Raw genomic sequence first — 27,368 nt, 5'->3', positions numbered from 1 at the left:
CACTGTCCTCTCCATTGCCTGCAACCTCAGTTGAGCTTTCGACCAAGAAATGTCTTTGTTCGTGTGCCTGTGCTGTCAGTCTTCAGCTTCAAATGGAAGCTGTCTGTGCTGCTGTTGTGTCTATTGGTCCCTGACGCCATTAAGCCCAGATTGCTGTGCTGCAGAGTGAGTGGAGGCAGTGTGACCTCTAGAGGTTACATAGCAACCTTAATGGAGATCTTCGATTCATTCATTGTAGTTGCAGTTTCTCAATTGCTTGAGCATATTTGTCCAAACAATTTGTTTTAAAAATCATGAATGCACTGAGGCTCCTCCAGTGTCTGCTCACTCTGGACACATTGAATCCTGCTTCATCCATGTACAGTTACTCAAAAGTATTCACCCCCGTTGCCCTCTTCCACATTTAATTGTTACAACATTAAACAAGAATGGATTTAATCAGGGTTTTTGCCACTGATCAACACAATGTCCATGATGTCAAAGTCAAAAATATAATCTGTATATTGTTCTAAATTACAAAAAAAATTAAGATTTGAAGTACATTGTCTTGTGGCAGGCACATCTTGTGTTTTAACCTTTTTAAAAAGCAAGAACTGTATTTGGGTTACTCCGGTCAGACAAGTAATCAAAATGTTGTATTCCATTATTCCCCAACCCTGATTATACCTTCCCTTCTCTTGGTACTTGTTCCCTATGAAAAGCTGATCAAATTAAAATTGCTCCGTGATCTTTAAGAGAGTGCTCCCATTTTAGTGTGTCAAGGGTTTTCATTGGGTAGAAGCACAAGATTTTATGCACAGATCTGGCTACGTTGAGTAGCCTATGCTGGAGCAGGTTTAATGTCTGATTGGATTACTGTATTGCCATAGTCAGGTAGCACAAATATAGCTATTTCTGTACATCAGTTAGTTCAAAATGCTGTGAGAATCTTAAATAGAACAAAAAAACTAACATCACTCCAGTATTAGGTCACTGGCTCCCTGTGTGCTCCAGGATAGCATTCAAAGCACTAAAGGGACTGGCACCCCCCTACTTAAAAGATCTCCTTATCAAAAACACTCCAGAACAGCCATTGAGATCCCAGGAAGCCAGTTTACTTAATGGTCCCTAAAATACACAAGAAAACAGCAGGTGGCAGAGCATTTACTCATAGGGTTCCAGAGATTTTTTTGTCCTATGCCATCCATAGGAGTTTTTTTTTGCACACTACTTGGAATAATAGAAACCATGAATAATCCAAAAGCACACATTTTAATGAGAAATCTGGTCATTTGTAACCATGTATATACAATCAAAATATATCTGTACCTCAGAGTTTTGCATCGTCAAAAATGTTGTACATCCACTTGCATTGTAAAATGACAACAGAAGAACAGTTTAGGGTCTAGTACAAATTTATTTAAAATATCGAAAACGGTGACCAACAACAACAAAAAAAAGTATATATATTTATATATAGATATATATAAATCAAAACAATGAGAAAACTGGAGAAACAAAATCTTCATGAGCACCTTCAGGTTTAGTGAACAAATCCAAGCACTGGGCTTCAATTCCTTCGCTAACGTGGCAGGCCAAGCTGCAACCCCCCCCCCCACTAGACAGTACCATATTAATATCTGCAACCCCCCCCACCCCCCACACATCACAGTGCAAAGTTGAAGCCCCCAACTCATCAATCCTACTGATCACAAAGGCCAATTCCACGCTGTACCTTCCCACCGTAGACCACCCCTCTCTCCCCACAGAGGGAGCGACAGCTGAGGACCCTGACAACCGTCGGCTGCGGTGCCGGGGGGGAAAACTTTGGGAGTAGCGCAGGTTTGTGGAGTGTGGAGCGAGTCACCCAGGTGCCTCGCCAAAACACATCCCCTCATCTCTCACCTCCATTTTGGCAAGGCAGAAGGATGGGGTAAGGAGGGAGGGGATCTTGGAGTCACAGTGGAAAAAAAAAAAAACCATACACCCACCCACCCCAGAAATAAGGCACAGGTTCGACACTTTGTCCATCTGCCCCTTTCCGTTTGTGTTTTTCTTGTTATTTTCTGAAAGGAGGAGCAGTTGGTGGCCTCCCTCTCTCTCTCCCTCCCTCCCTCCCTCCCTCCCAACCCAGGTCTGTATTAGTTTAGGACATGAACGCCACTTCACACACTTTCAGCATCTCTCTCTCTCTCTTTATACATTTTTGTGTTTTGTAAACTGCTAGGCTAAATTCGTACTCTCATCTGGAGGAGGAGTGGAAGGGGGTTGTTGGGTCAGTCAATCCAGTGCCCTCTCAGCCCGACCACGCCCCCTCCAGCCACACCGTCCTCCTCCTCGGCCAATCAGCAAGCGGCTACATGACATCCACAAAGAACTCGCTGGGGTTCCCCATGGCGAGGTGGAACGACTGGCGGCTGGCCGTGAGCTCGGGTGGCACGGAGCCCAGGTCGCGGGTGGGGGGGGCACCGGGGGGGCCGCCAGGGGTGGAGGCTGGCGGCGGGGGATGGGCGTGGGGGTGTGGGGCCAGGTGGGGGTGCGGGTGGGCGTGGGGGTGTGGGTGGGAGTGGGGGTGGGAGTGGGGGTGGGGCAGCATCACCATCATCATGGGGTTGTAGGGCAGGGGGATGCCCGGGGGGCCGTAGGGCATCTGGTGGGGCGGCCCTGGGGGGGGCCGGGGGTGGGAGCGGTGGCTGTGCTCGCTGGGCGTGGCTGCCCCACCGCCGTGCTCCCGCCTCAGGCTGCTGCGGGTTGAGTAATCAGATTCGCTGCCGCTGCCGGAGCGCGAGTCCGCCCCACCCCCCCCGGCGGTTGGGGAAGACTTCTCGTCCCGCCCCACCGTGCTGCCCCCCCCGCTGCCCTTGCCACCCCGCCGCCTCTCACCCTCGCTGCGCGTCGACCCACTGCTCCGGCTCCCTGAGAGAGAGAGAGAGAGATAGAGAATAAACATTAATATACAAACTACTACTACTACTACTACTACTACTACTACTACCACCACTGCCGCCTATTTAAGTACAGTCCAGACAAAAATAATAATAAATAACGTACTTTTTACGCAAGCTTACATTCAGATAATTAATACTAATCTACAGTACTTGGCTGCAGGGACGGGGTCTTACCCTCGCTGTGCTGGCTGCCCGTGCTGCCGGGCGCGTAGCTATAGCTGGAGAGCTCATGGTAGGGCGGGGGCTGGCTGGAGTAAGGGTGGGGGTACTGGTAGGGGAAGGAGTGGAGCAGCGGCCAGGGGGCGGCCCCCGGGAGGGGCAGCGGGGCCAGCGTGTCCTGGTCCGAGGCCCCGCTGGAGCCGTCGTTGTCGTTCAGGGAGAGGTTTGCCATGTCTGCGGTGAGAGGGAGAGAGAATATTATTATTGTACTGGGTCGTATAGGTCAGCACTACACTGGGGGGCCACAGGGGGGTGCTGGGGGGACCCACTCACAGTTCTCACAGTCGCTGAAGTCACCGAAGATGTAGTAGCACTGCTCGGAGAAGGTGATCTTGTTGACGGTGTGCCGGATGAAGCCGGCCTTCAGCAGGTTGCTGGCGTACTTGCGTGCCTCCCTGCGGTCCTGGAAGCCCTCCAGGTGGTGGTACAGCCACTCCACAACGTCCGAGCCTGGGCGGACAGAGGAGACGGGGTCAGTCTGTGGGTCTCATTTTCCCTCTGGGTCTCTTCGCTCTCCTCCCTGTCTCACTCTCTCTCATTCTGTCCCTCCCTCTCTTTACCCAACTCTGTCTCATATTCAAATAGCTTTATTGGCATGACTAACTGCCATCAGTGTTGCCTTGGTTGGTTTGTTTGTGTCTCTCGCTCTCCCTCTCTCTCTCCCTCTCTCTCTCCCTCCCTCCCTCTCACCCAGGAAAGCATTGGGGATGGTGATCTTCAGCCACATCCGGTCGCGCACCTCCAGCCCGGACTCTGGGGACGCCATCGCCTTGGCCACCGAGGCCATGTCGGAGTGCAGGGAGAGGTTGAAGTCATCGAAGCCTGGAGAGAGAGAGAGAGACAGACACAGGTGAGCAGGACAGAACGACGGCCACGGACAACAGAGAAATTGAGACGAGACCGACGGACAGGACAGACATGCCAAGAGACAAACTGACACCCCGATGGATGCACGGACAGGACAGACTCACAGGTGCGCTCGGTCTCGGTGACGGAGCCGCTGGAGGTGATGGTGCTGAGGGACGAGGAGCCGGGGTACGGGGGGTACGCCCCCGTCAGCGCCACCGAGTGGGACACCCAGGCGGCCGGGTCGATGGGGCGGATGGGCTCGTCTGGGGGGAGAGAGAGGGGTAGAGGGAGAGGGGGGTTAGAGATATTGTAACCAGCAGAGAGACACAAACACAACAAGGAGACACTCCAGCGACACTCACTGCGTGGCAAGGTGAAATAGCCCTGGGGGGAGGGGTCCCAGCACTTGGCCACGGTCAGGATGATGGGCCTGCAACACACAGTGACATCACCATCAATCCACAAGCCCCCAAAATCATCCCATTGACAGACCAATCAATCAACTCGCCACTCAAAATCAAATCTACCAAATCAATCTATAGACCACATCAGACCCACTACCACCCACATGACAGAGTATCCAATCGACCGCTCAAATTCCCCGACCCCCCAAAAAAAAAAATTATAAATAAAACTCGACCAATCGCCTGGCAGACCGAGCAACCAATGGGGAGAGGGCGGCGGCAACTCACCCCGGCTTGTGGACGATCTCCCTCAGCACTCGGACTGCGTCGTCATTGCTCATGTTCTCAAAGTTAATGTCATTAACCTGAGAGAGAGAAAGAGAGAGAGAGAGAGGTCAAATGTCTGTGACTTATCAGAGAAGTGGAACTGACCCAAATTACAGTCTTAAGGCCACCACACACTAGACAGACAGTGTTTTGTGTGTGTACAGATTTTGCTTGTTGGCAGGTATAAGTGTTACCGGTCTTTACATTACAAGCATTAGGGATAAACATTATATATTAAAATAATGTTATACTAAGCAGGCGAATATAATAATTCAAAAACTAATCTGTAAATAACATAGGAAACCAACACATCTTTATTGAAAAGGGATCAAATAGATCTTTACTGCATTCAATACAGGCTGTATAATTGGACCTTCCACATGAAACGGCACATTTTGTTGAGCTTTTGAGGCTTTTAATGAATAAAACGTGTCAAACAATGGTCTCGTCAGTGTGCTGGGTATAGCAACACCGACACAACAGTATCAAACCCACGACCACCCTGTCCTTTCACGTGGGGTCTGCGTCTGATGTGCGGTTAGAGACCGCCGGCACACGCGCCCCCCCCCCCCCCACCTGCAGCAGCATGTCCCCCGGCTCGATGCGTCCGTCAGCCGCCACCGCGCCGCCCTTCATGATGGAGCCGATGTAGATGCCGCCGTCGCCACGCTCATTGCTCTGGCCCACGATGCTGATGCCCAGGAAGTTGTACTTTTCTACGGGTGGGGAGAGGAGACACGGTCAGATTTAAACCCCACAGGCACAGAGACACAGACCCCGGCAGAGAGAGTGAGAGAGAGAGAGCTGTACTCACCCATGTTGAGAGTGACTGTGATGATGTTGAGAGACATGGTGGAGTCGGTCACACTGCTGAAGGAGGAGGCCTGGGGGGGGAGAGAGACCGTTACACACACACGGCTATTTCTGATCCGGATCAAATGCATTGATACATTTGATGTCTGCCGTCTGCCTTTAAAACACCCCACTGAGCTCTCAATTACTTAATTACTAGTAGGGTACTTAATTGAACCCTCGTATAAATAATAATTTGCCTAATCTGAGATTTTAAACAGTAGTAGAGTTCATGTTAAGTATGAAACTGTAGCTGGAACATGAAATCTTCCTTTTAGAAAAAGTCAATGAAGCAAATTAGGTCAACTAAGGGATCAATTAAGTAACTGGGAGCTCGGTTGGAACAGAAACCGAGGCTGGAGGTCCTCCAGAACCAGGGATGAGAACAGTGCTCTAGACCCAGGTACAGTGAGGTGGGGGGGCTGCACTCACCCTCTCCAGTCTGGGGGGGCGCTGTTTCCGGCGACGGCGGTGACGTTTCAGCAGGCGGGAGGCAGTGCTCTGCTCTGTGGAGCTGCTGAACCTGGGGAGGGAGAGGGAGAGAGAGAGAGAGAGAGAGAGAAAGAGAGAGGGAGAGGGAGGGAGAGAACTTTATCAAATGTCTGATTTATCCAAGAAATTGCTACATTAAATTCAGCTTTAAAAGACATATCCCATGCCCTTAAAAGACAAACAAACCTGCTCATGGTGTCGTCGTCGTCCGAGTCGCAGAAGCTCGTGGTGTCCAGCTCACTGCTCATGGCCGTGCTGGCGCTCTCGTACCCCGCCAGGTGGCGCTCCAGCCGGCTCTGCCCGTTCAGCCGGGGACCTGGGGGTGGGGAAATGATTAAGGTTCGAGGGTCAATCCCAGTGAGGTGCCTGTCTTGTCGTACCTCACCGCCACCCCGCACTCTTTACCGACCGTCCCCACAAAACAAAGCAACAAAGGTCCCTCACCGTGCGGCTCGATGCTCTCCCGGCGTCGGGGCCGCTCTCGGCGGGACGACACCACTGACTCAGTCTCCGTGCGCTCATCCAGGTTCTCCAGGCTGCCTGCCACGTTGGGGCTGTGGGGGGGGACACAGGGGGTCAGTGGTCAAAGGGTCAGGACACACACAGGGAACAGGATGACGGGACACAGGAGTCGGGACACCGACAGGAGAGGAGTGGGGGTTCGGGAGAGGCAGGAGAGTGGGGTCACAGAGGGGTCAGGGGGTCACTCAGTGGAGCACAGACTCACTGGAAGGATGGCGGCCTGGAGTCCCCGATCCCTCCCGGGCGCTCGGCCGGGGGTGGGGGTAGTGGGGGGGGTGGCGGCGAGGGCTCGGGGGGGACTTCCACAGGGGGGGGCAGGGGATCTGCTTGGGGGCTGTCTGAGGAGACCAGCTGTGGAGGGGGGTAAAGAGAAGTTTATGGTTTAGTTTGAGATATTTGCATTTAGCATACAGACAGACAGACACCCCAGTGCACCCTGGGAACAGGGTCCTCACCCATGACACCACTCTCCCATTGAAGCAGGGCAGCTTGGCGTTGTCGTCCGAGATCTCTTCCTTCACCACCCTGAGAGAGAGACACAGAGAGAGATCAGACACAGACAAACACATCACACATACTGACTGGACTGGAACACACATTACAACAAAAACACCAGCAAGCAAACCGAGCACGCGCAAGTTTACAGGGCTGTGGTGCCAGATTGTTGTGGTTGGGCTGCAGACCGTTTTGGCAATGGATCCCTTGTCTACATTTCGCTCTCTCTGCCTTGCTCCATTTCTCTCTCACTCTGCCAGGACTCCCTGGTGGCAGGAACCGCGAGCGCCTGCCTCCTCACACCTCCATGCCAGCCCAACCAACCACCAGCCGACCACAGGCAGAACACTGGCAGTGCTCCACAGCAGGGGGAGAGGGGGACGGGGGGGTCTGGAGTCACTGACTGGATGAGACTCGACTGTAGCCCCCCCCAAAAAAATATACAATTCTGTACAGCTGTGACACAGGTCTCAAACAGGGGGAGCAGTGTTAGTGGACAGAGACAGAGAGAGAGAGTTTACACTAGCATACCTGAGCCATGCTCTTGTACTCTCTTTCTAAACTGTTTATATATGACCCTCAAAAAAAAAAAAAAAAAAACTAGTACAAAATAAAAATGCATTTAAAACTTGAGAGCCCTTCGCCTCAATAATATCAATTTTAACTAGTAATTGTGTAGCCCCCGTAACCCCCTTCAGCCACTCAGAAACATATCACGAGGCCAGAGTTGCATGGTTTGCGTCCGGCTCGGCTCAGGGACTCGTTAGTGGAATCACACCCGTAGCGTGAGGGCCTGGGTACGCTAGTGTCCATGAGGCAAAACAGAGACAGAGCGCCGGTCCAGCACGAACTCCACTGCAAAGAAGAGCCAGCAGAACCGCTGCCCATTAAAACAAGCGTGCACCACCATATCTCGTGCCAAGGACAGTAATCTGGGCTCTTTTCCTCTTTTCTCAGCTCTCTGGGGTGTCAAAGTTGCTTCTACCTCAGAACTACAGTTTACAACCCACCCCCCCACCACACACACACACACACACACACACACACACACACACACACACACACACTTCCACACTAACTACCCCCCTGCTGTCCCTGTTGATTCGGCCCTCCAGACAGACAGCAAATGGCCTGACTCAGCCAGACGCTTTTTGGCAGCTGTGTCTCCGCCAAAGAAAAAAAAAAAAAACTAAACTGCTGCAGAATTTGGCAGAAAAGCGAGGGAGTAGATTTTAGGTTTTGGGTTGGTGAGGGGGGGACAGGACGTAAGGAACACTGAAACCCCCCCAACACCTACTCCATTTCCAAGACTGCATAACAAATATATACAGTCCAGTCAGTGGCTCTGCAGCAGTCCAGTCCCATATAGTCACTTCTGCGGGGCGCTATATCGATGCCATTTACATTATCGATATCTATAAGGATTTATGCTCTTCTTTAACAGAGCGCGTTTTGCTAGACGGCTGTTTAAAGTGATTTCCCAGATGTGTTGGCCAGCGCACCGTCCCGTCCCGGAGAGGCCGTGGGGACCCGGTGTGCGGTCGCCGGGTGAAGCAGCGCGACACACAGCCAGGAAACCTTCCAACCTGGACCAGCCGCCGAATTGAGGAAATCGTAGAAATGAAACAGGCCTTAGAGGCGGCACTGGAGAGGAGGTGGGGGGGAGGTCGGGGGTAGACTTGGCACAGCTCCCGAAGAAGGAGGAATAGAAAAAAAAAATCCTGATTTCACAACAAGAGGGAGTGAAAAGCGAGATGCAGCCTAATCCTCGGGACAAAAGTGTTTTCTTCCTTTTCTTTTCTCTGATTTCACTTCCATTCTTGTTTTGTTGTTGCCCCTCTCTTTCTTTCTTTCGGGGGGGGGGTAGGCGATTGGATTTCTCTGCTTTTTAATAAATAAAAGACAAAGGCCGTCACCAGTCCGGTTTTCAAGGAGATGGATGGAGGGATGGAGGGAGGGAGGGACGGGGGCAGATAAACAATACAGCAGATTGGGAGAAAATACTCCAAGAGTGACCGGGGTTTATTACGAGAGGGGCGTGTGTGTGCAGTCCGTGCTGATTGTTTTGTTATTAAATTCCCGTTAAAAAAATAGAAAAGAAAAAAAAAATCAATTAATTAATTAAGAATCAGAATTCTTTTTCAAAACGTATTGATTATGCTGTAGTAACCGGTGGCGGGCTGTCCACGTAGATTGAGGTGGACTGTCTCTCTGTCTGACTTCTCTTCAAACGGTATGCGTCTCCAAAGCCGAGCGCAACGCAAGACCCCTTGGAGGCGCTGGGCGCACTTAAAAAACACAAAAGACAACACGGGACACAAGACACGCACATCAACCACGCAAACACCGCACGCATTGTGCCCTCGGAGATGCATTGGGCTGCTTGTGCTCCTGGCATGTCCTCCAATTTGTCGTGGCGTTACGCACTGGGGACCACACACACCGCTTTTGATTTATTTGCCTTTTTTAAAAAAATCTACAAATCAGTGCACTGCCACTCCGCTGCAGAGCCAAACCCCACGCATCCACGCAGAGGAGCAGCAGACATTCCTGCGAGAAGACTGGGAGCCCCCCCCCAACCAACCCCCTCTCGTCCCGTGCAGAAATGTATAACCTCCCCCCCCCTCACCCCTACGCCAATGCACAATGAAAAACTCCCAGCTGCATGACTGCCATTGCATTTTCCCACCGTCCGAAATAAAGATGCAATGAAACCAACCCACCCCACCTCCAAGACAATAAACCCCGCATTGCCCGGTGTATTATTATTATTATTATTATTATTATTATCATCATGAGGATTATTATTAATAGGATGCATTGACTGGGTTGTGCAGATGCCCGTCTGGCACTGCGTGGGGGACTGGTTGGGGGGGTGGACGGGGACGCCAGTGTCCCGGACTCACCCGAAGTCCTGGTCCATAGACTTGAAGAAGAACTTGTAGTTGGGTTTGTTCAGGACCTGCTTGAAGTCCAACAGCGTGATCTTCTCCGCCGCGATGGGGATCTTCACCAGATACGGCGTCTCCTCCTCGTCGATATGGTAGATAATTTTGGTCTCCGCCATTTCGGAGGCTTCACCCGAAACCGACCGAGACTGGGATCGACTGCGCTGCGGGCTCGTCTGTGTCTCTCCGCCCGCCGCTTCAATCCTCCTTAATCGATCGATCCAGGAACAAGGGGACAAATAAAATCAACTCCCCCCCCCGCCTCCCCTACTATCCTGCACACAAAAACTTTCTATCAACAACAGAGGGGGGAAAAAAAAAACTTTCTTAGCAAGCCAACGCGGCGTCTGACGTCAGGTGAGCGCCCCTTGCGTGCTTCCCTACGTGCCCCCTACTCCCCCCCAACCACACACACCCGTCCCCTCGCCCCCCTCCCTGCACACGTGCGCCGTGGGGTGGGGGGGGTGCGGGGCAGGAGCACGCAGACCCCGCCGCGCTGTCCCGCACTGTGAGGGAGGACGGCTCGACCGCACCCTCTAGCGTCCGGAATGGGAACCGCGGCGCTGCAGATTCGTTACAATGTGACCGGAGTGCGTCCTGTCGTGCCCCCCATCCCCATCCATTCCCAAATTGAATCACAGGGAAATGAATGTCACCGTGCGGATCCAGCAAAGTACACACCACCCTGCTCCTCGAAGCTTTAGACTAATTCATTGCTCAACTCACATTGTCAAATCGTACAAGACTTTGGAGAATTCAAGGGCCTCACACCGTTTAGTATTGAACATGAATCCAGCATTTAAAATATCACCCTTATTATTGCTCTTTCTTAGCAGATGCCTTTATCCAGGGCGACTTACAAAATAAGAGCAATACAAGGTGCAGAAATACAGTGCAATTACAAGTTCCGATTTATACAAGTGGAAATATACAGTAAACAATACAAGCCCTACATCCTAGATTGTAAAAGTGCAGACAATATTTTAAGTCAAAGTTAAGAGCCAAGGGAAAGGGGGCATAGGGGATCAAATCAAAATAAACACGAGCACTAGTAATGCAAAAGCACGAAGTATGATGAAACCTTGTAGAAGTGCAGTTTTACAAGAGAGTGGAGAACCCTTAGAACTGATGTGTTAAATTGAACACATTGTGTTTGTTCAAGGACAACAACTTATTTTTATCACTAAAATACCAATCAGGCCTTATCACCATACCCAGGACTGGGTGAAAAGCCTGCAGTTTTAGTTGGTCACTAAGTGGTGTTTAATGGAGAGGTTTCTTGGGACATGTTCGTAGACCCAGTCAGTCCACCAAACATTTAAGTCATTTTAAAAATGAAGTCACAATCACAAGAAAATATTGAAACTAAATAAAAATATTTACATATATAGGCACTAATAGCATGTCAATAGTTAGATTTGATTTTCCATCTCTACCTGAACTGCTTCAGGTCTATGGCATTCTTGCCAGACTGGTAAACTTTAATTTGTTCTGTAAACCTAAATCATTTTGTAATTAAAAAAAAAGTACTTGTAAGATATTAACTATTTCTCCGGTGCTGAAGAACATACAGCTGATCAGCTGCTTGCACCCCTCTTCAAAAATCCCAGAGTTCTTCCCCAGTTTCTCTGAGGCCCCTCTACTGTGGCAGGGCTTGTCCACAGCTTTGAGGCACCAGTACATCAGATTTTGACCAGTACCAGGATGAAGCAACAGAAGTGTCAACACCCTGTAGTCAGAGAGCAGAACACCTTCAAGCCTTGGTTGTGGTGCAAGAGCAGAGACTTACAGCCCTGCAGACAGTGACTGGTCCTCCAGTGGCCCTGGAGAGATGGGCTCACCTGTACACCCCCCCCCCCCCAGAACCAGGTCCATCTCACCAGCAGACACTTTACCACAACACCCCTCCCATCCCCAGTGAGTGAAGGGAAGAGACCACTTAATTGCTTGGACTCTTTATTTTCAAATTACAAGAGATTGCATTTGTACAGTAGGAGTCCTGCCCACCGCAAGGGCCACAGCCCCAGGGCAGCCTGCAAGGAGAAAGAGGTGGTTAGAGGTTAGTCCAGAGTCAGACCAAGACAAGTTAAGCCATCAGGGGTCTGAGCCATGAGTCAGGATAGGGTGGCCCCCCCAGGACCAACTCAGGAGTGGAGAGCTGGGGTCAAATTAAAATGGGTCCCTCACCACTCCCTTCAAAAAACGCAGCTACTGGGCAGTGTTGGGCGGAGCTCGGCCCATGATGAAGAACGGGCCCAGCATGGCGTCTGCCTCCTGGACCAGCCCTGCAGGGAGACAGGCAGGGGGTCAGGTCCATCTCAGACCAGCAAGGCTTAGGAGTACAAGGCTTACTGCACCCACCCTGCTCTGGAGATGGGGCCCCTCGGCTCCAGCGCCTCAAGCCCCGGGCCCTGGAGGCGGGGTCACAGCTGGAGTCACAGCAGCTGCACACCTGGTCACTGCCGTCCACAGACTGCCATCTGGGGAAGGAGAACGGGATTGTTGAACAGAGGGGGAAAGCATTTAGGAGTTGCACCAGCTTCATCCCCAATATACCACCTCACCTCTGCACAAAGGAGCAGGCCTTGTTCTGGGCATCGTTCTGGGAGGCAAGTGCCATGGTCAGGTGGCAGGTGATGTAGAGCTGCAGGAGGGAGAGACCGAGGGACAGGACAGCACATGAGCGTGGGGGAGGGGGCAGGGTCACTCACACAGCCCAGAGGAGAGCACAGGGACTCACGGAGCTGCGGGCATCCTGGTGGAAGCGGAAGGCCTCCAGCTGCATGCGGAGACTAGAATCCTGGGGCCGCGGCAGGAAGCGTGAGCTGGAGCCGGTAGCCTTGGAGTCCACAAAGCACCTGCAGGGACAGCAGGGAGAGTCTGTACTGGGCAGGGGCCACGGGTCTCAGCGAGGTGTGAATCTGGCAAGTCCTAATCTAGAGGGACAGACAGGAGCTCACAATAGGCCCCCCGGACTCACCCATGGTTCTCAATGAAGGCATAGCTGGGCGAGGAGGTCTGGTTCGGCTCCAGGGTGGCCACACAGCGGTCCACGAACAGCCGCAGGGGCAGGTGGCCGGTCAGGTTGACCGAGGCCTCAAGGTGCAGCATGTCCCCCAGGTAGAAGACGTTGGAGGGCCTCTGGGAGCTCCAGTCATCTGGAGGGAGATGCGAGAGTCAGTGCCAACATTGACCACATGGGCACCACCTGGACCTCTGGGGGGGGAAGGGGGTACCAGTCATGAGCTGCAGGGAGAAGTCCAGGACATCCTCAGCAGAGCGAGTGGAGGTGAAGGGGACCCAGGTGGGCTTTAGGGCATCACTGCTCACATTGGCCATCCTGCAGGACAGAGGGGTCCCTCATCAGCATTTACAGCAGAGAACCAAGGACTCCATGAGCTCAAGTCTGGAGAACTCAACACATCCAGCAGCTTACATGGATTGCATCTTGGATGAAAGACACGGTTTACTCTACATCATGTGTGTAAATTGGAATTTGCAGACTGCACTGTATTATTGCCCCTTTGTATTGCTCTTATTTTGGAAGTCACCCTGGACAAGGGCATCTGCTAAGAATGTGCACATTCAAGTGGAGGAGTTTAACTGTCCCCAAGGTGCCAAACCAGTTCAAGTCTCAGATATTTCTCAGTCTACATTAACACTGATGTAGACATGAATCTTCCCCCTACAATCCATCTTCAACCTGGAAGAGACTAAGTGACATTTTGCATGCAATGGGGGGGGCAATGGACAAGAGCACACTGCTACTGTATTAAAATTGGTTCTGTGGGGGGAGAGCTGACCTGGACCTCAAACCCAGACACACAGCCCAGGTTTAGAGCACAAGAGGGGAGGGGTGGGAACCTGCACATCAGATCTCCCGATTGACATCAGGCCCTGTGGCCAACAGGCGGTGCTCACCTGTTATAGTGGCACTCAAGCGGGATGGAGGCGTTGTTCATCCGGATGATGCCGCCGGGGGAAGGGGCCGGAGTGTAGAACAGGGTGTTGGAGTACACCAGCAAGTCCTCGGTGAACTGGGGCAGCCGAAGAGAAAGGGCATTTAAACTGGTTAACACGACTCTTGCATTGCATGTCTAGTTACAGTTCAGAGACCATAACAATTAAAATCAGAGCTTCACATTACACAGCATTGCAGCACACCCTACTGGCCATCGGCGGTCTAGCATCTGAAGGAATTGCACTTCTGGAAGAGTTCAGTCTAGTTCACTGGAGAAGATTTAGTTAAAGACAATACAGGGGTCACACGCATCTAAGCGGACACCCAATGTGTTGGGCTCCAGAAGAACTATGCCAGGGAGTCCTGCTGGAGGGACCGGGACCCAGAGCACTATAGCGCTAGACTTCACTATACTGTGAAGGGCAGCGCCTACCGACAGCTCGCTCCCGCAGTCCTGCAGCTCGGCGGTGATCACGAACGACTCGCCCCCGGGGGAGGCGACGGTGCAGGAGCCCGGGGCGGCGGGGGGCCCCAGCCGCAGGTCGGAGCCGCTGATGGCCGTGCCCACAGCGTAGAGGTCGGCGAGCACGGTGATCTCCACGGTGGCCTCTAGGCACCGGAGAAAGACGGTCTGCGTCACGGCGCCAGCCCGGCTCTGACCTGGGAGCGCATAGTAGCCACGGCCGGACCCGGAGGAGCGCAGACCGGGGGACCCCGCTTTAGAGCGGTGCTTCAGGGGGTGGCTCTCCTTGCCTTTAACACTCAGCCGACACTGCGCAGCCGCAAAGAGAAACAGCAAGCCCACTTGCCAATAAAGCGTGCTACCGAAGACTCCCATGATTGGCTCTGTTGCTTTAACCCCAGCAAGACGGTTTCAAAGCTGACAGTGCAATACTCACCTGTGGCGCCTCTGCCTATTTATACAGGTGCCGCCACTGGGAGCCAATCAGAGACCAGCCCGGAGTGGTCAGTGTGAACAGGTCCGGCCCGGCGTGGGAATGCGCCCCGACACGGCCAGTCGCAGGACAACGACAGACAGGGACACAGAGTGATCAAAATATACAGATTATTATTATGATTATTATTCGTTTTATTAAATAATCACAAGGAGGCTTTAACAAAGTAATTTGTCAAGGAGGCTTCCTGATTGTATTATATTTCAAAGAATCATGTTAGCAATATTTTCATTATGACTGCAATGTACTGGGTTGATTTCGTTCAGATGTCCGTGCTCCCTGGGGTTATTAGTGGAGTGCACCTGCACTACCACGGCCACTATTATCCAATTGAATACATCGCAGTTAAAGTAACTTGGTCGTCTGTATCATAATCGGGCTGTTTTGTTATTATTAGATGTCAGCTGCCTGTCAAATTGATATTTTCCATTACAGTGAATAAACGCACCAGCAGGGTGCAGACAGAAGAGCTCGTTAAGGAACTGGGATAGACATAAACCCGCACAGGCTCCTTCTCATCCCTGGCCCCTAAATGGTGGATCGACCTTCCCACCGAAGTCAAAACCGCAGAGTCCTTGACCTCATTTCGGCGCTTACTCAAGACACATCTTTTCAGACTGTACTTATAATATTTGTAATTGTAATCCCCGTTAGATAGCACTTCACAGTTTTATTATGCTTCTTGCGTTTTTGATTGTTTTCCTCCTGGCACCCTTTCCCGTAGCCCATGTCTGTGACCCTACATCTTGACAGCACTTAGCTTTCACCGTCCAGGATGTAGGAAGTCTCTTACTGTACTTGCCTGTGTAAATTGGAAGTTGTAAAATCTATTATATTTTGAATTGCTGTGTTTTATGTAAATTGAATTTGTAATGTTAGATGCCTTTACTTAACTGTATTTTTGCACTTTGTTTTGCACTTATGTTGTAAGTCGCCCTGGATAAGGGCATCTGCCAAGAAATTAATATTCTTAATTAGGGCTGATTACTGATTGCATTAATAGATTCCTAAAAAATCGCAACATGTTATTATTTTTATTTGTTTTAAGTTGACATTAATTATCAGCCTCATGGCCAGTTTGTATTCTCTCTTCCGTGTCTAATGGTTTATTTATTTATTTTCACACCTTGCATTAATCGTGTCAATCTGTAAAGCGCTCTGCCTTGTCAATGGCACTAGTCCGATAAACATAAATTGATTGATTAATTGATTGAATGATTAGCCACAATCCGGATCTGTCCAATCGCTGCCCTCCGCCAATCAGGGCTCGGAGGTATTTAAGGAGCTGAGCGCCGTTTCTCGCTACTTCGTTTGTAGTGTTTTGAGATGGAGAAGTGTGGGATCAATGTGCGGGTCTGGGTTTGTGTCTCTGTGCTGCTGGCAGCAGCCATTGGTGTGTCTTTAGCCCAGGTTCAGAAATGTCAGGTCAGTGAGGCTGAGAAGATGGCGTGTGGAGACCCGGCGGTCAGTAGCGCGGACTGTGAGGCGAGTGACTGCTGCTTTGATCCGAGGGCCAGACAGCGCTGTTACTACAGCAGTGACGGTGAGAGGGTCGCCAGTGAAACACAGCTGCAGATCTGCAGGTCGTGCTCTTGGTGTGATTGAATCCTCGCTACAATACTGCCCTCTCCCTGCAGTGACGGTGCAGTGCACCACGGATGGGCAGTTCGTGGTTGTGGTGCCCAGGGACGTCACCACCCCTCCGCTGAGCCTCGATACCGTCAGCCTGCTGGGGGGTCAGAGCGCCCCCTGCAGTCCTGTCGGCACCACTGCTGGCTTTGCCAAGTTCCAGTTCCCAGTCAGTGCCTGCGGCAGCATCCTGAAGGTGAGCCTCTCCCAGCACTGCCAGGAGCATCGCAGCCCTGTGTGGAGCTGCTGCCTGCTGTGCCCCCTGTCTGGTGTCTAATGTGGGCTGTGATTGGTGTTCCAGGCTGAGGGGGGAGACCTGCTGTATGAGAACATGATGTCCTCTGCCTTTGACGTTCAGAAGGGGCCTGATGGCTCCATCACCAGGGACAGCCTCTATGAGTGAGTGGCTCCCTTGTGCCCCCAGTGGCCTTTCCCCTTGGTCAGGGTCCCGACTGATCCACTGCTGGCTGCTTCTCCCTCCAGGCTGACCTTCCTGTGCAGGTACTCGGGCAGTGAGCTGCTTCCTGTGGAGGCTGTAGTCTACACTGCGGCCCCCCCTCCCCCTTCAGTTGTGGCCCCGGGGCCCCTCAGTGTGGAGCTCAGGATTGCAACAGGTACAGTTTCCAGCTGTCCACAGGGCCGTGGCAGTGAATGGCTTCCAATGCATGTTGGCTTCCTAACGCCCCTGCTGTTCCTCTGTAGAAGCTGTGTATGACTCGTACTACAGGGATGTGGACTACCCTGTGACCAAGGTCCTGCGGGATCCTGTGTATGTTGAGGTTCGCATCCTGAACAGGACTGACCCCAACATCGTCCTGACCCTGGAAGACTGCTGGGCAACGTCCACCTCCAACCCTCTTGGCCAACCCCAGTGGAGCCTGCTGGTGAACAGGTAACTGGAGCCCTGTCTCTCCTGCTGGCCAGCCTGTGCTGCTGGTTTGGGCAGAGCTCTTGACCCGGGTGTGGTTGTCCTTCCAGGTGTCCATACAGAGATGACCCGTACCAGACCAGCTTGATTCCTGTGGGCGGCTCCTCCAGGCTGCTGTACCCAACGCACTACGAGCGCTTTGTGGTCCAGATGTTTACTTTTGTGGACGCTGGCTCCCAGCTCCCTCTGAAGGAGACGGTGAGGGCCTGTCAGAGGAGCTCAATGGGCTTCACTGGATTGAATGGGTTTGTATTGAGCTGCATCTCTTGCTCCCCCAGGTGTTCATCCACTGTAGTGCAGCAGTGTGCCGACCTAATGCCACGGACAGCTGTGTCCCTCAGTGCAGCCGCAGAATACGTGAGTAGCTGGTTCCAGTGTGATGGGGATTGATGGGTCTTGGTGCCAGCACAGGGAGATCCTACTGGAGAAATGCCCTTCTGTTACTGGGCCTGCTCTTGGCTGCTGTAGTCCTGCTGTAATGCTGCTCCTGTCCTGCAGGCAGAGCTGTGGCCCCAGTGCAGAGGGCCCCTGGGGAGACTGCAGTGGTGTCCAGTGGGGAAGTGATCCTGATGGCCTCTGAGCTCCCTGCTGTGGACAGGAGGGCTTCTCCCAGTGAAGGTGAGGAGGGGAGCTGGACTCTGCTGGGGCTTGGCCCTGTGTCCTCTGTGCCCTTTTGAGCTGCCTGTCCCTCTCCTGTCCCCACAGGGCCCCAGCTCTTCAGCTATGCTGTGCTGGGAGTAGCTGCCTGCACTGTGCTGGTGCTCGGTGCCCTGGCGCTGGCTGCTGTGTGGAGAGACCGGCCCCTGGTGCAGAAGGCCCTGCTGGGAATGGAGCATGTTTCTGAATAAAGTTTCTTTAACTCCACTCTGTTTTGTGTCTTCTCTTGGTTTAAAATTAATGCTTTTAAAATGTGTTGGCCTGCCTGAGATGGGGTGAAGTACAGGGGTTTGAGTCTTTGATTTGAGTCTCAAGGAAGGCTGAGAAGGTCAGGTTTGCTAGATTGTGGAGCTTGAGTCTCTATAGACCTCAAGTGGAAGTTTCAGTCCACAGTAGTCTCTGTAGAAGGGGGGTGGTGTGCTTTCAAATCTTGCAAAACTAAGTTTGACTCCAACCCTGGTCCTGGAGTGCCTCTACCTTATAGGTTTAGGGTGGTGTGGCTTTTTTTTTTTTTTTTTTCCTGATCAATCAACAGCCACCTGCCTGCATTTCATTCTGATCACTGAAGCAGGTGCTGTGACCACTCACTCCCTTAGAAACTATTGGAGCAATGATGCCTTCAACAGGTGGATGCAAATATCCCATTGGCTGATTTTCTTAATTTAATTTGTATGTAGTCCCAGGCAAGCATGGGGTGGCTAATCTGGAGAAATGGAAAGATTCCCGGTGGGCTGGGCTGGTTGTTGGGTCAGTAAACACTATTTTAAAATAAAGCCTGTAGGCTTGCAGAAGCGTGGGTTTGGTGTCGCGCATCCACACAATGCTACGGATCCACTTTTCCTCGAAAATCGGCTCCACAAAAACATCCAAACACTTAGATGCTGATTTGGGGGTGAGAGTGGCCCATCCCAAATTGGTCGATTACAGCCCTGGTCCCCAGGAGGTTAAGATTGTACATCTGATTGACATAATTACAAATTGGTAGAAGATGTAAGACCTACACAAAGACAAGATGGAGAATAGAGAAAATTGGGAGCTGAGAGAGCCAGAATTAAGAGCTTTATAAGATGATGTGACCAAATGTGCCAAACTCAGCGACTTGTTTAACAGTAAAACAAGTTTGTAGCTTGAGACTGAGTGAAGGGACAGAACAAGTGCTAGAAGATGGTGATATGTCAGTATGCTAGCTTAAGCTACAGTGGCAAAATATAACGTATAATGTTGCTTACAAACCACAATTCTATTGTAAAAGAGAGAGCAGAGGCAACAACAGCTCAGCAGCAGACCCCTGAACCCCAAGCTAAGAAAAAGACACGAAGATGAGGCTGTTGATTGTTTTGATTACTTTGCTTGCCCTAAGTCACAGGATATAGATATGTTTTTTGTTATCATCCTCAACAAACGCCAAAACGTCCTATACCAAATGTTTTCAACAGCAAAGATGGGACCAACCACAAGTGGTTGACTTACTGTGAAAAAAACAATCTCTGTACTGTACTGTCTGTTTGGCATTTGCACCTTTGGTCAGTGATAGCCCTTTCATAAAGGGAGGCATGAAAGCCTGGAAACATATTCACCAAAGAATAGTGGAACATGGAAAAAGTAAGATCCATAGAGATAGGGCAGATGCTTACTTTCTAATTGTAGAAAAGGCAGATGTGAAAAGCCTGTTCACTGGCAACCAAATGTCATTACATAGCAAGCAAGTGAAGAAAAAACGTCAGGTGATGGAGTGCATAGTGGATGTCATTAAAGTTATAGGCAAATGTGGCCTTAGCTACAGGGGAGGTAAAGCAGAGGCTGTTATAGCTGGGAAAACATTGCTGTTAATCATGGCAACGTCCTAGAATTGATTCTACTCTCATGCAAATATGATGTTTGCCTCCAACAGCATGTAAACAGTTGCATAGAAAATAGCAAGACGCAGCATGAAACTGGCAGAGGGCAGAGGATCTCGTTACCCTGCTGTCAAAAGACACAATCAACAAAGTTGTGGATGTCATCAGCCAACTGATAAAGGCCACTATTGCAGAGGAAGTTAGGCAGGCAGGCATGTTTTCAGTCCAAGTAGATACGACCCAAGATATCAGCTCAAAGGACCAGTGTGCTATCATAGTAAGATATGTCACAGATGTCATTCATTAAAGATTGATTGCTATGGTGGACTGTGAATCATCTACAAGCAACTACTAAAGCCAACTGTGAGGGCCAAGACAAAGGGATTCATAGATTCATAGGATTCAAAATACTTACAGATAAGGGGAATGGATATTCTCACAGCTCAACATCTGGTTGAGGGGACAGAGGACAGCCTTAGGAAGTGTATTAGGGACTTTGAAGGAGTTAAGAGAGCAGCTGATGAGTTTGTGAAGTGGGCCAATGGAAAGCTGCAAGAGAAGGAAGACTGGGAGCTGGTAGTGCAGACTGCCCTTATTGAGAAAAGGGTCAGAAAAAATAAAAACATTCATGTGCACTGAGAAAGACATTCTCATCTCTCTGGACAATGATACTGTAATAAACAATGTTTCAGAGACCAGTGCACTGCTCAGGCGTTCATTAATGTTACACTCATGCACAGGGAAAAAGAGATGATTGTGTCCTTAGAAAGTAGTACTGTGAATGACAAAGAGAGAGAACAGAGCAATACTTTTATATTTATTCATGTTTGAGCGTTGTATGACAGGTGCCATGATAACGAGATTATCAGTGTTATTCACTTCACCTGTCAGTGGTCATAATGTTATGGCTGATCGGTGTATATATATGTGCACTTTTACAGTGTTCTCATATTTGTGAAAATAAACTAATTTAAAGTTGTGAAGCTACACTTATTTGCACTGAATTGGAAATTATTATATTCTAGTAAAATACACTGTGAATAACAAGAGAATAGTGCACTATAGCAGTCTTACATAGACAAGCTATAATAATATATCTCCAGGATAGGCCAATAGGTTGTGAACTACAGTGGGCTGGTCTGAGGCATGAAACTCCTGGGCTGAAAATAAGTCCCACTCCAGCCCTGGTCCCAGGGTTTAGAAATGTGTGATTTAGGGTAACCTATAGCAGAAGTTCCCAAACTGGGGTCCACCCGTTTTTATTTTAGTTGCTTAATTATGAAAGGATGTACAGGCACATCCATCTCATTAGGAGTGTGTTGAACTTCTGAGAACCTGTTCAGATTCGATGTTCTCCCTTGTTCCTTTTATTAATGCAGTATGTGGCAATTTCTGTAGGTGCGGGTCCTCAACCAGAATCTGTTTGGCAAAGTGATACTTGGGCTCCCTTGTTGCCTTGAAACAATTTAATGAAAGGGCTTGTGTGAAGCGTTTATAACCATATTTTTACCCTGGTAACCTATACTTTACCTCCTGTTGACTATACTCCCACAGTCCCCCAGCCTCAGAGTGGGCCCCTGGTTCTGTAGCACATTTCTTGTTCTCTTATGACACTTTAAACCTCACTGGCCTAGTGATAGGGCTTGAATTTGCATATTCTAGAGGGGTTATGAGCCCTGGGTTTGGGACTAGATGGCACAGAAGGGGACCAGAGACCACTCCCCTTGATCCCTTGCACCACTGCCCCTTCCCACTCCCATGATCCCTTGCACCACTGCCCCTTCCCACTCCCATGATCCCTTGTAGCACCACCCCTACAGTCCAGACAATTCACACACACATAATTATACAATTAAATAAATCGAGGCCTTTTCTGAGTCTTGTGTTTGTTTGTTTTTTGGTTTGGGGGTTTATTAATTTTTTTGCCAACTTACTAATGGTTTGCAAGTGGAAACGCAGCTGAACAAAAAAACAGAAGGCGGAGGAGGAAAACAAACTGAAAGAATAATAAAAGAAAGCCTGACAGGAGCTAGAAAACCACCCAAATAATGACAAGAACAATAGTAATCATCTTAACAATCATATTAATAATAATAATAATAATAATAATAATAATAATGACAAGAATATCGATCGAAGGTGGGGTGAAAAGCAAGCGGACGGAGGGAGAGTTGGTCTGTCAGCCCAGGGGGGGTGGGTTTGAAGTGCTGATCGTCTCCGTCTGGATCGCGAGGCTGTTCACGGCAGGGGGGTAGGTGGGGGTGGGGGTGACCTGACTGTTACACTGTCGTGGGCCCCCCCCCATACACGCTCTCGTCACTGTAGGCGATGTAGAGGAAGAAGTCCTCCTCGTGGTGCTCCTGGAGAGAGAGACCGAGAGATGAATACATGAGAGAAAAGATAAAAACATAATAGAAAGGGGGAGAGAGAGAGAGAGAGAGGATAAATACACATAGAGAGGGAGAGAAGGGAGGGAAGATAAACACATAAATAAGGGATGGAGGAGGGAGGGAGGGTTAAAGTTTACCTGACAGACAGGAGGCACAGAGAGAGAGAGATAATACATGTGTGTCGATATTAGTAAACTAGTAGTTTCGAGTCTTGAATCAGGAAATGCAACTGTTCATGAAGTAGGGCTGGGAAATATACCGTAAAAAACTATATACCGGTATTCATTAACGGACCGGTTTGGACTTTTACTATACTATACCTTCATATCGGTATTTTAAAGTTTTCTATGCTACATTTAATACTTTACTAATTACGGTGTCATTCAGTCAAATCATTCAGCTACCAATAAATTTGATCGCGTTCGCATATCCCACAACTTGCTAAGCCGGCTGCTTGAGACTGTGGTCTGACATGAGACGCATCTGATCAAAGAACGCCAATAGTGTTCGTGTAACGCAAACATCTGCGCTCTGCACGGCTCCACCAATGAGATCGGTTGGATGCTGCAGATCTGCGCAAGTCTGCGCTACAAGAACGCAACCGTTCTTCACAAATAATGTTATTATTTTTATATTATTTTAAAAAATAGAATTGCCAGTCATTTAAGTAATAATTATTGTGTATGATTATTTACATTTTATTTACATCTGTGGTTTTGACAATGCTGTTCATAGCTTCATTGTGTAATGAAAGCTGACATTCGGGGCAGCAGTAGTTTTTATTCAGCTTCACACGTCCCTCTTGATTTCTGCATAATCTTTTGTCTGACAGCCACAGCTCGCCTCCCGCAGCAGCTTCTCAGAGCTGCACTGACTGCGATTCTGCGCAGATTTCTGTGGGCAGTGCTCAGTGGCGTCAAGCCGAAACACTGCCAAGCTGCGCTTCTCGAATGCGACCCTGATTTTGGAAAGGATGTGCCTCAGCCAAATATCGAAAAAACATTCCATGTGTATTGCATGTTGACAAACACACAAACGTGATGAATGCACAATGAATGAAGACGAGATGGAGGAGAGTAGTGTGGGTGACACTTCACAGCTAAGTGACCCAGTGAATCTGTCCCGGAGAAAGGTGCGTCGTTGACAGAGTGGACATTATTTGGTTTCAAGACAACGGACACAGAACAGGGAAACGTAATTCTATGTCAGGTGTGTCCTAATATTTTTGCTTTACGAACAGTATAAAACGGCCATTAAAACATACCTTCATACCGTCAAAAATGTGAAAAATTCTCTCACGAAGTTGCATGTTTGTTTGTGGGCTCGTGGGATTATGATCTTGAATGTAAAAATGCATCACTGTAAACCCAGGTATTTTATGTTATTCTGTATTTATCTAATGTATTAATTTAAAGTCAGGTAAAACAAAAATCATATTTACGACAGCCTGGCAAGTGGCATTTGTTAGCTTTACATATTTACTGGTTAAAGAAAGCCTCCTTGTTTGAATTATAAATCTCTTTGGTCTTATTTTGTAGCTTGTTTGGAGAAAATCAAGAAATAAGAGATATATATTGTGTATCGCCCGAACTTCTAAAAATAGGAGAATTTTTAGGTCATATTGCCCAGCCCTAACAGAAAGGAAGACCCATAGAGAGGAAGAGAAAGTGAGATAAGATCAATGCATACATAAAAAGAGGGTGAGAAGGAGGGTGAAAGTGTATGAGACAGAGACAGAGTACCTGGTAGAGCAGGCCCATGGTGGCGCTGGTGGGGGGAATGACGTTGTTGACGAAGAAGAACAGCGCGTCCTCGGCCCGAAGGTGGATTCGCTTCCGGATCAGGAAGTAGAACTGGCCCACTGGTGGGGGGAGAGACAACACATATGAGAACAGCCATTCACTGCTGGGCAACCAGAGACAGAGAGACAGAGACTCACCTGTGAGGTCAGAGGGCACCAAGTACTTCTTCTTGTCCAGATCTCCTATCCTGGCCTTGGGAGCCTTCTCAACAATCACCTGCACAACACAAACACACACACACAGGTGCACATATTATATTATATTTATATTCTAAAATTTAATTATAAACAAAAAACAACAAACCAGCCTAACGACATACAGCAAAAAATGAATATAGTTATTTTTTAATTTTGTCCAGTCCAGCAGGGTCTGGTCCCTGGTCCCGAGACACAGTCCAGTCCAGCAGGATCTCGGCCCTGGTACCGAGAGACACAGTCCAGTCCAGCAGGGTCCAGGTGGGGACCGTGTCCTTCAGTAAACAGTGAAACTCCCATGGGGCGAAGAGAGTTCTGCTTTTTGGAAAAGCAGAAGCGAGAGACGCAGCAGTGAAAAGCCCCCTCAAGCATCTCACCAATGCCTCCAGTCATACAGATAACTGGTCTCTGCTCTGAGCAATGTGCACTTCCCTCTTACAACAAAATGCAACCACACACACACTTTGCTCTGTAGAAACATTCCCTTACAGTACCATTCTAATAAAAATGCATGATTCAAACCCATCACTCTTTTCCACCACCTCTTTCTAACAACCGCAACAAAACGTGGCAAACGCCGGGCTACGATACCTACACCGGCATTCGGGTTGCCAGGTCGAAACCACTACATTCGACTCCTTAAACAGGGGGCACCGGAGATGTGAGCTGACCCAGTTATAGTGGGGGGCGGAGGGAATGAGACCACGGTGCAGATGGGCCGAGACAGAGAGGGATTTAATCAGCAGCATCATTATCATCGTCATCAAAATGTATCCTGACTCCTGTCGGTTCAGAATCAGGCCACGGTGGTCTAAATCTGATCACCACAACGATCCTCGCTTGTCCCTGGAAAACATCAGAACAGAGAGGCCCCCCAACGACACACACGGCAGCGGCACAGCACGGCTTTCCGACTGCAGATCACCCTCACCCCCGCACCCAGCCAGGCAAGAGGTAGGCATGCAACACTTCCACAGTGGGGGTCAGGCCCAATTCACCTTTTTCAGAACCCAGGGGACGAGGGAAGGAGATCTTTGGAGGATTTTGGAAATGCAATCAAGCTGACAAAAGGGTGTAAGCAATCAATAAACCAATCAATCCACCAGAATCTGCAGGACGGTAAGCTCTCCAGGGTCCCACTCCTTTCCATCGTGGGGGGCTACATTAATACATTTATGCCATAACACACATATGACAAGTCCTGTCCTGCGTTTATTGGTGCTCTGATGTATATTTTACTACATGAATACCAGCCTCCGTGTTGTGCTCCTGGATCAGGGATCAGGTTTTAAACAGCAGCTTAAAAATAAACCACAGTGCGGATCGGGTGACCAAACAAAATCACAGTGACAAACACACGGCGTGGGTCTCAGGCGCGTCCATCCGGGCCCCACGAAGGGAAACGACTACCCATCACTAGCACCATCATTATCACTGTAATTATGATTAGTATTCATACACGAGAGTTGGCTCGTCTTCCGGTTTGGAATGTTATGAATTGACCACCACTTCCGCCGTACTGTTGCGTCAGAGGTAAGTATATAAATAAATAAATCCGTCTCCTCTCGTCAGGAGGCCGCACGTCAAAACACACATATGAACACAGGCCTGCGCTGCAACACAACCTCCTCACCACAGACACACACCTAAACACAACACAAAGGCGCCACGGCAACATTACAACACACCGCAGTGTCGGGACATGAAAATGGAGGTCAAGTCAGCGGGCCACACGACGGCCGAGACACGGGTGCATAAGGACGGCACGGCCCGTGTGGGGTTCATTCTCCCCCCGCTGTCGAGGAGTCTAGGCCGGGCTGAGCGGGGTTTATGAGGGGGGTCTCGTCGCGGTGGTGTTGTTGTTTACTCACCGGGACCCGGTCCGGGTACTTCTTTCGGATCTTCTCGCCCTCCGATCGCCTCTTCTCGAACGGGTGCTCCTCCTTGTACTGGAACTTCATGGCGGGGGAGAGACTCAGCGCGGCTGGGACGGTCGGTGGCTCGGCTCCTCTCTCTGGGCGGCGGGGAGACACTGCTGTCGGTGCTGCGGCTCTCTGTGACGGAGGGGAAGGAGGGCGGGCGGAAGGATACAATAACAAGGCGGCGGGGCGGGGCGGGACGGCACGCCAGCGACGCTGCGATTGGTGGAGCCGGGGGGACGTGACGTCGCGTCCAGGAAAGTCCCCGGCTGTAGCGTGGCGTGCGTCCGGTGCGTCAGCCGCCCCTTGGCTCTGCGCGCTATTCTCCAACACGGGCTACGCAAAAAGACACAACCACGCGTGTTTGCTTACGGGGCAGCCTTGCGTAAGGGCTGCGGTAAGCAAGGCGATTGTGTTTCCCCACCCGAGAAGCGGTGGTCTCTGGTGGCAGTCATGGCGGGACCGGGATCGGTCAGCCGGGGAGGTGCAACAGCATTTTATAGCGCCCTCCACAGCCCTGGCTTACACACAATATTGCGCAATTAGTGCGTAGTCTCCAGCAGATGCCAGAGTCAATAAATCATAGTACAGCACACCCCCCTCTCGGCTTGACATTAACCACCAATGCAAATTAAATTAAATGCGTTTTTAATAATGCAATAGACAGTTTGCACCAGCAGACAGCAGATCAGTTCTACAGCAAGTCGTGTGTCTGATATTTAAATTGTTTCTATTGACACACAAAAGAGTCAGTGTAACACAACCTGGTAGAAAGACTGTCAGGGCGCATAAGTGTGCTGTGCTCACAGGTACAGATGCCACCCTGCCATCACAGACGACGCACTCTTTATTCTGCACCCATATCAACAAGGGACTACTTTGTTTTGACTGTTTCGCACAGGGCGGAAGGAGACGGCGCAGCTCTGGGAGGAGGGGGTGCTGCGCAGGGTTGCCACTGTCATGTGATCGCCCGGCTGGGGCAGTCCCGTGGTGCGGCGGACGCAGTGCCGGTTGGCCCGCTTGTCGAGTCACGGAGAGCGGGGTCTGTGGCCGTGGGGG

General features: G+C 50.2%; 4 protein-coding genes across 4 annotated transcripts; 1 reads left to right on the top strand and 3 right to left on the bottom strand.

The window, feature by feature from the left end:
• Positions 1 to 1,376: 1,376 nt before the first annotated feature.
• dvl2 (dishevelled segment polarity protein 2) lies at positions 1,377 to 10,406 on the bottom strand. Its single transcript, XM_066722521.1, has 15 exons — positions 9,994 to 10,406; positions 7,048 to 7,117; positions 6,798 to 6,943; positions 6,515 to 6,624; positions 6,257 to 6,386; positions 6,011 to 6,101; positions 5,541 to 5,610; positions 5,303 to 5,442; positions 4,688 to 4,764; positions 4,358 to 4,425; positions 4,118 to 4,258; positions 3,837 to 3,968; positions 3,420 to 3,596; positions 3,102 to 3,320; positions 1,377 to 2,895 (listed from the first exon to the last, which is right to left on the bottom strand). Exons 1-15 carry the CDS (start codon positions 10,152 to 10,154, stop codon positions 2,336 to 2,338), a joined length of 2,292 nt encoding a protein of 763 aa, XP_066578618.1. The 5' UTR covers positions 10,155 to 10,406; the 3' UTR covers positions 1,377 to 2,335.
• A 1,572-nt stretch (positions 10,407 to 11,978) lies between these two features.
• Positions 11,979 to 14,897, bottom strand: LOC136768348 (zona pellucida sperm-binding protein 3). The gene is made up of 9 exons (XM_066722520.1): positions 14,430 to 14,897; positions 13,957 to 14,072; positions 13,272 to 13,375; positions 13,016 to 13,193; positions 12,776 to 12,893; positions 12,600 to 12,679; positions 12,397 to 12,515; positions 12,223 to 12,320; positions 11,979 to 12,068 (listed from the first exon to the last, which is right to left on the bottom strand). Exons 1-8 carry the CDS (start codon positions 14,832 to 14,834, stop codon positions 12,244 to 12,246), a joined length of 1,197 nt encoding a protein of 398 aa, XP_066578617.1. The 5' UTR covers positions 14,835 to 14,897; the 3' UTR covers positions 11,979 to 12,068; positions 12,223 to 12,243.
• Positions 14,898 to 16,250: 1,353 nt separating this feature from the next.
• On the top strand, positions 16,251 to 18,373 carry LOC136768347 (zona pellucida sperm-binding protein 4). The gene is made up of 9 exons (XM_066722519.1): positions 16,251 to 16,495; positions 16,590 to 16,777; positions 16,883 to 16,980; positions 17,065 to 17,195; positions 17,284 to 17,473; positions 17,560 to 17,707; positions 17,788 to 17,866; positions 18,008 to 18,127; positions 18,215 to 18,373. The coding sequence occupies exons 1-9, from the start codon at positions 16,279 to 16,281 to the stop codon at positions 18,355 to 18,357; spliced, it is 1,314 nt and encodes a 437-aa protein (XP_066578616.1). The 5' UTR covers positions 16,251 to 16,278; the 3' UTR covers positions 18,358 to 18,373.
• A 3,511-nt stretch (positions 18,374 to 21,884) lies between these two features.
• On the bottom strand, positions 21,885 to 26,468 carry gabarapb (GABA(A) receptor-associated protein b). Its single transcript, XM_066722518.1, has 4 exons — positions 26,262 to 26,468; positions 24,334 to 24,412; positions 24,137 to 24,255; positions 21,885 to 22,364 (listed from the first exon to the last, which is right to left on the bottom strand). Exons 1-4 carry the CDS (start codon positions 26,349 to 26,351, stop codon positions 22,284 to 22,286), a joined length of 369 nt encoding a protein of 122 aa, XP_066578615.1. The 5' UTR covers positions 26,352 to 26,468; the 3' UTR covers positions 21,885 to 22,283.
• Positions 26,469 to 27,368: the final 900 nt, after the last annotated feature.

This window comes from Amia ocellicauda, chromosome 14 (genome assembly GCF_036373705.1).
Source record: "Amia ocellicauda isolate fAmiCal2 chromosome 14, fAmiCal2.hap1, whole genome shotgun sequence".
Classification (NCBI taxonomy): Eukaryota; Metazoa; Chordata; class Actinopteri; order Amiiformes; family Amiidae; genus Amia; species Amia ocellicauda.
This window is presented reverse-complemented; position numbering and strand designations above follow the sequence as displayed.

Coding starts and splice junctions, on each gene's coding strand:
- dvl2 (XM_066722521.1), bottom strand. CDS start 10,154: ATGGCGGAGACCAAAATTATCTACCATATCGACGAGGAGGAGACGCCG. Junction 5,443..5,540: donor CACAGTCACTCTCAACATGG/GTGAGTACAGCT, acceptor CCCCACCCGTAG/AAAAGTACAACTTCCTGGGC. Junction 4,259..4,357: donor CTATTTCACCTTGCCACGCA/GTGAGTGTCGCT, acceptor CTCTCCCCCCAG/ACGAGCCCATCCGCCCCATC.
- LOC136768348 (XM_066722520.1), bottom strand. CDS start 14,834: ATGGGAGTCTTCGGTAGCACGCTTTATTGGCAAGTGGGCTTGCTGTTT. Junction 13,376..13,956: donor CTTGAGTGCCACTATAACAG/GTGAGCACCGCC, acceptor TCTGTCCTGCAG/GATGGCCAATGTGAGCAGTG. Junction 12,680..12,775: donor ACCAGGATGCCCGCAGCTCC/GTGAGTCCCTGT, acceptor TCCCTCCTGCAG/CTCTACATCACCTGCCACCT.
- LOC136768347 (XM_066722519.1), top strand. CDS start 16,279: ATGGAGAAGTGTGGGATCAATGTGCGGGTCTGGGTTTGTGTCTCTGTG. Junction 16,778..16,882: donor CCTGCGGCAGCATCCTGAAG/GTGAGCCTCTCC, acceptor TTGGTGTTCCAG/GCTGAGGGGGGAGACCTGCT. Junction 17,196..17,283: donor GGAGCTCAGGATTGCAACAG/GTACAGTTTCCA, acceptor GTTCCTCTGTAG/AAGCTGTGTATGACTCGTAC.
- gabarapb (XM_066722518.1), bottom strand. CDS start 26,351: ATGAAGTTCCAGTACAAGGAGGAGCACCCGTTCGAGAAGAGGCGATCG. Junction 24,256..24,333: donor GGTGCCCTCTGACCTCACAG/GTGAGTCTCTGT, acceptor TCCCCCCACCAG/TGGGCCAGTTCTACTTCCTG. Junction 22,365..24,136: donor CCATGGGCCTGCTCTACCAG/GTACTCTGTCTC, acceptor CTCTCTCTCCAG/GAGCACCACGAGGAGGACTT.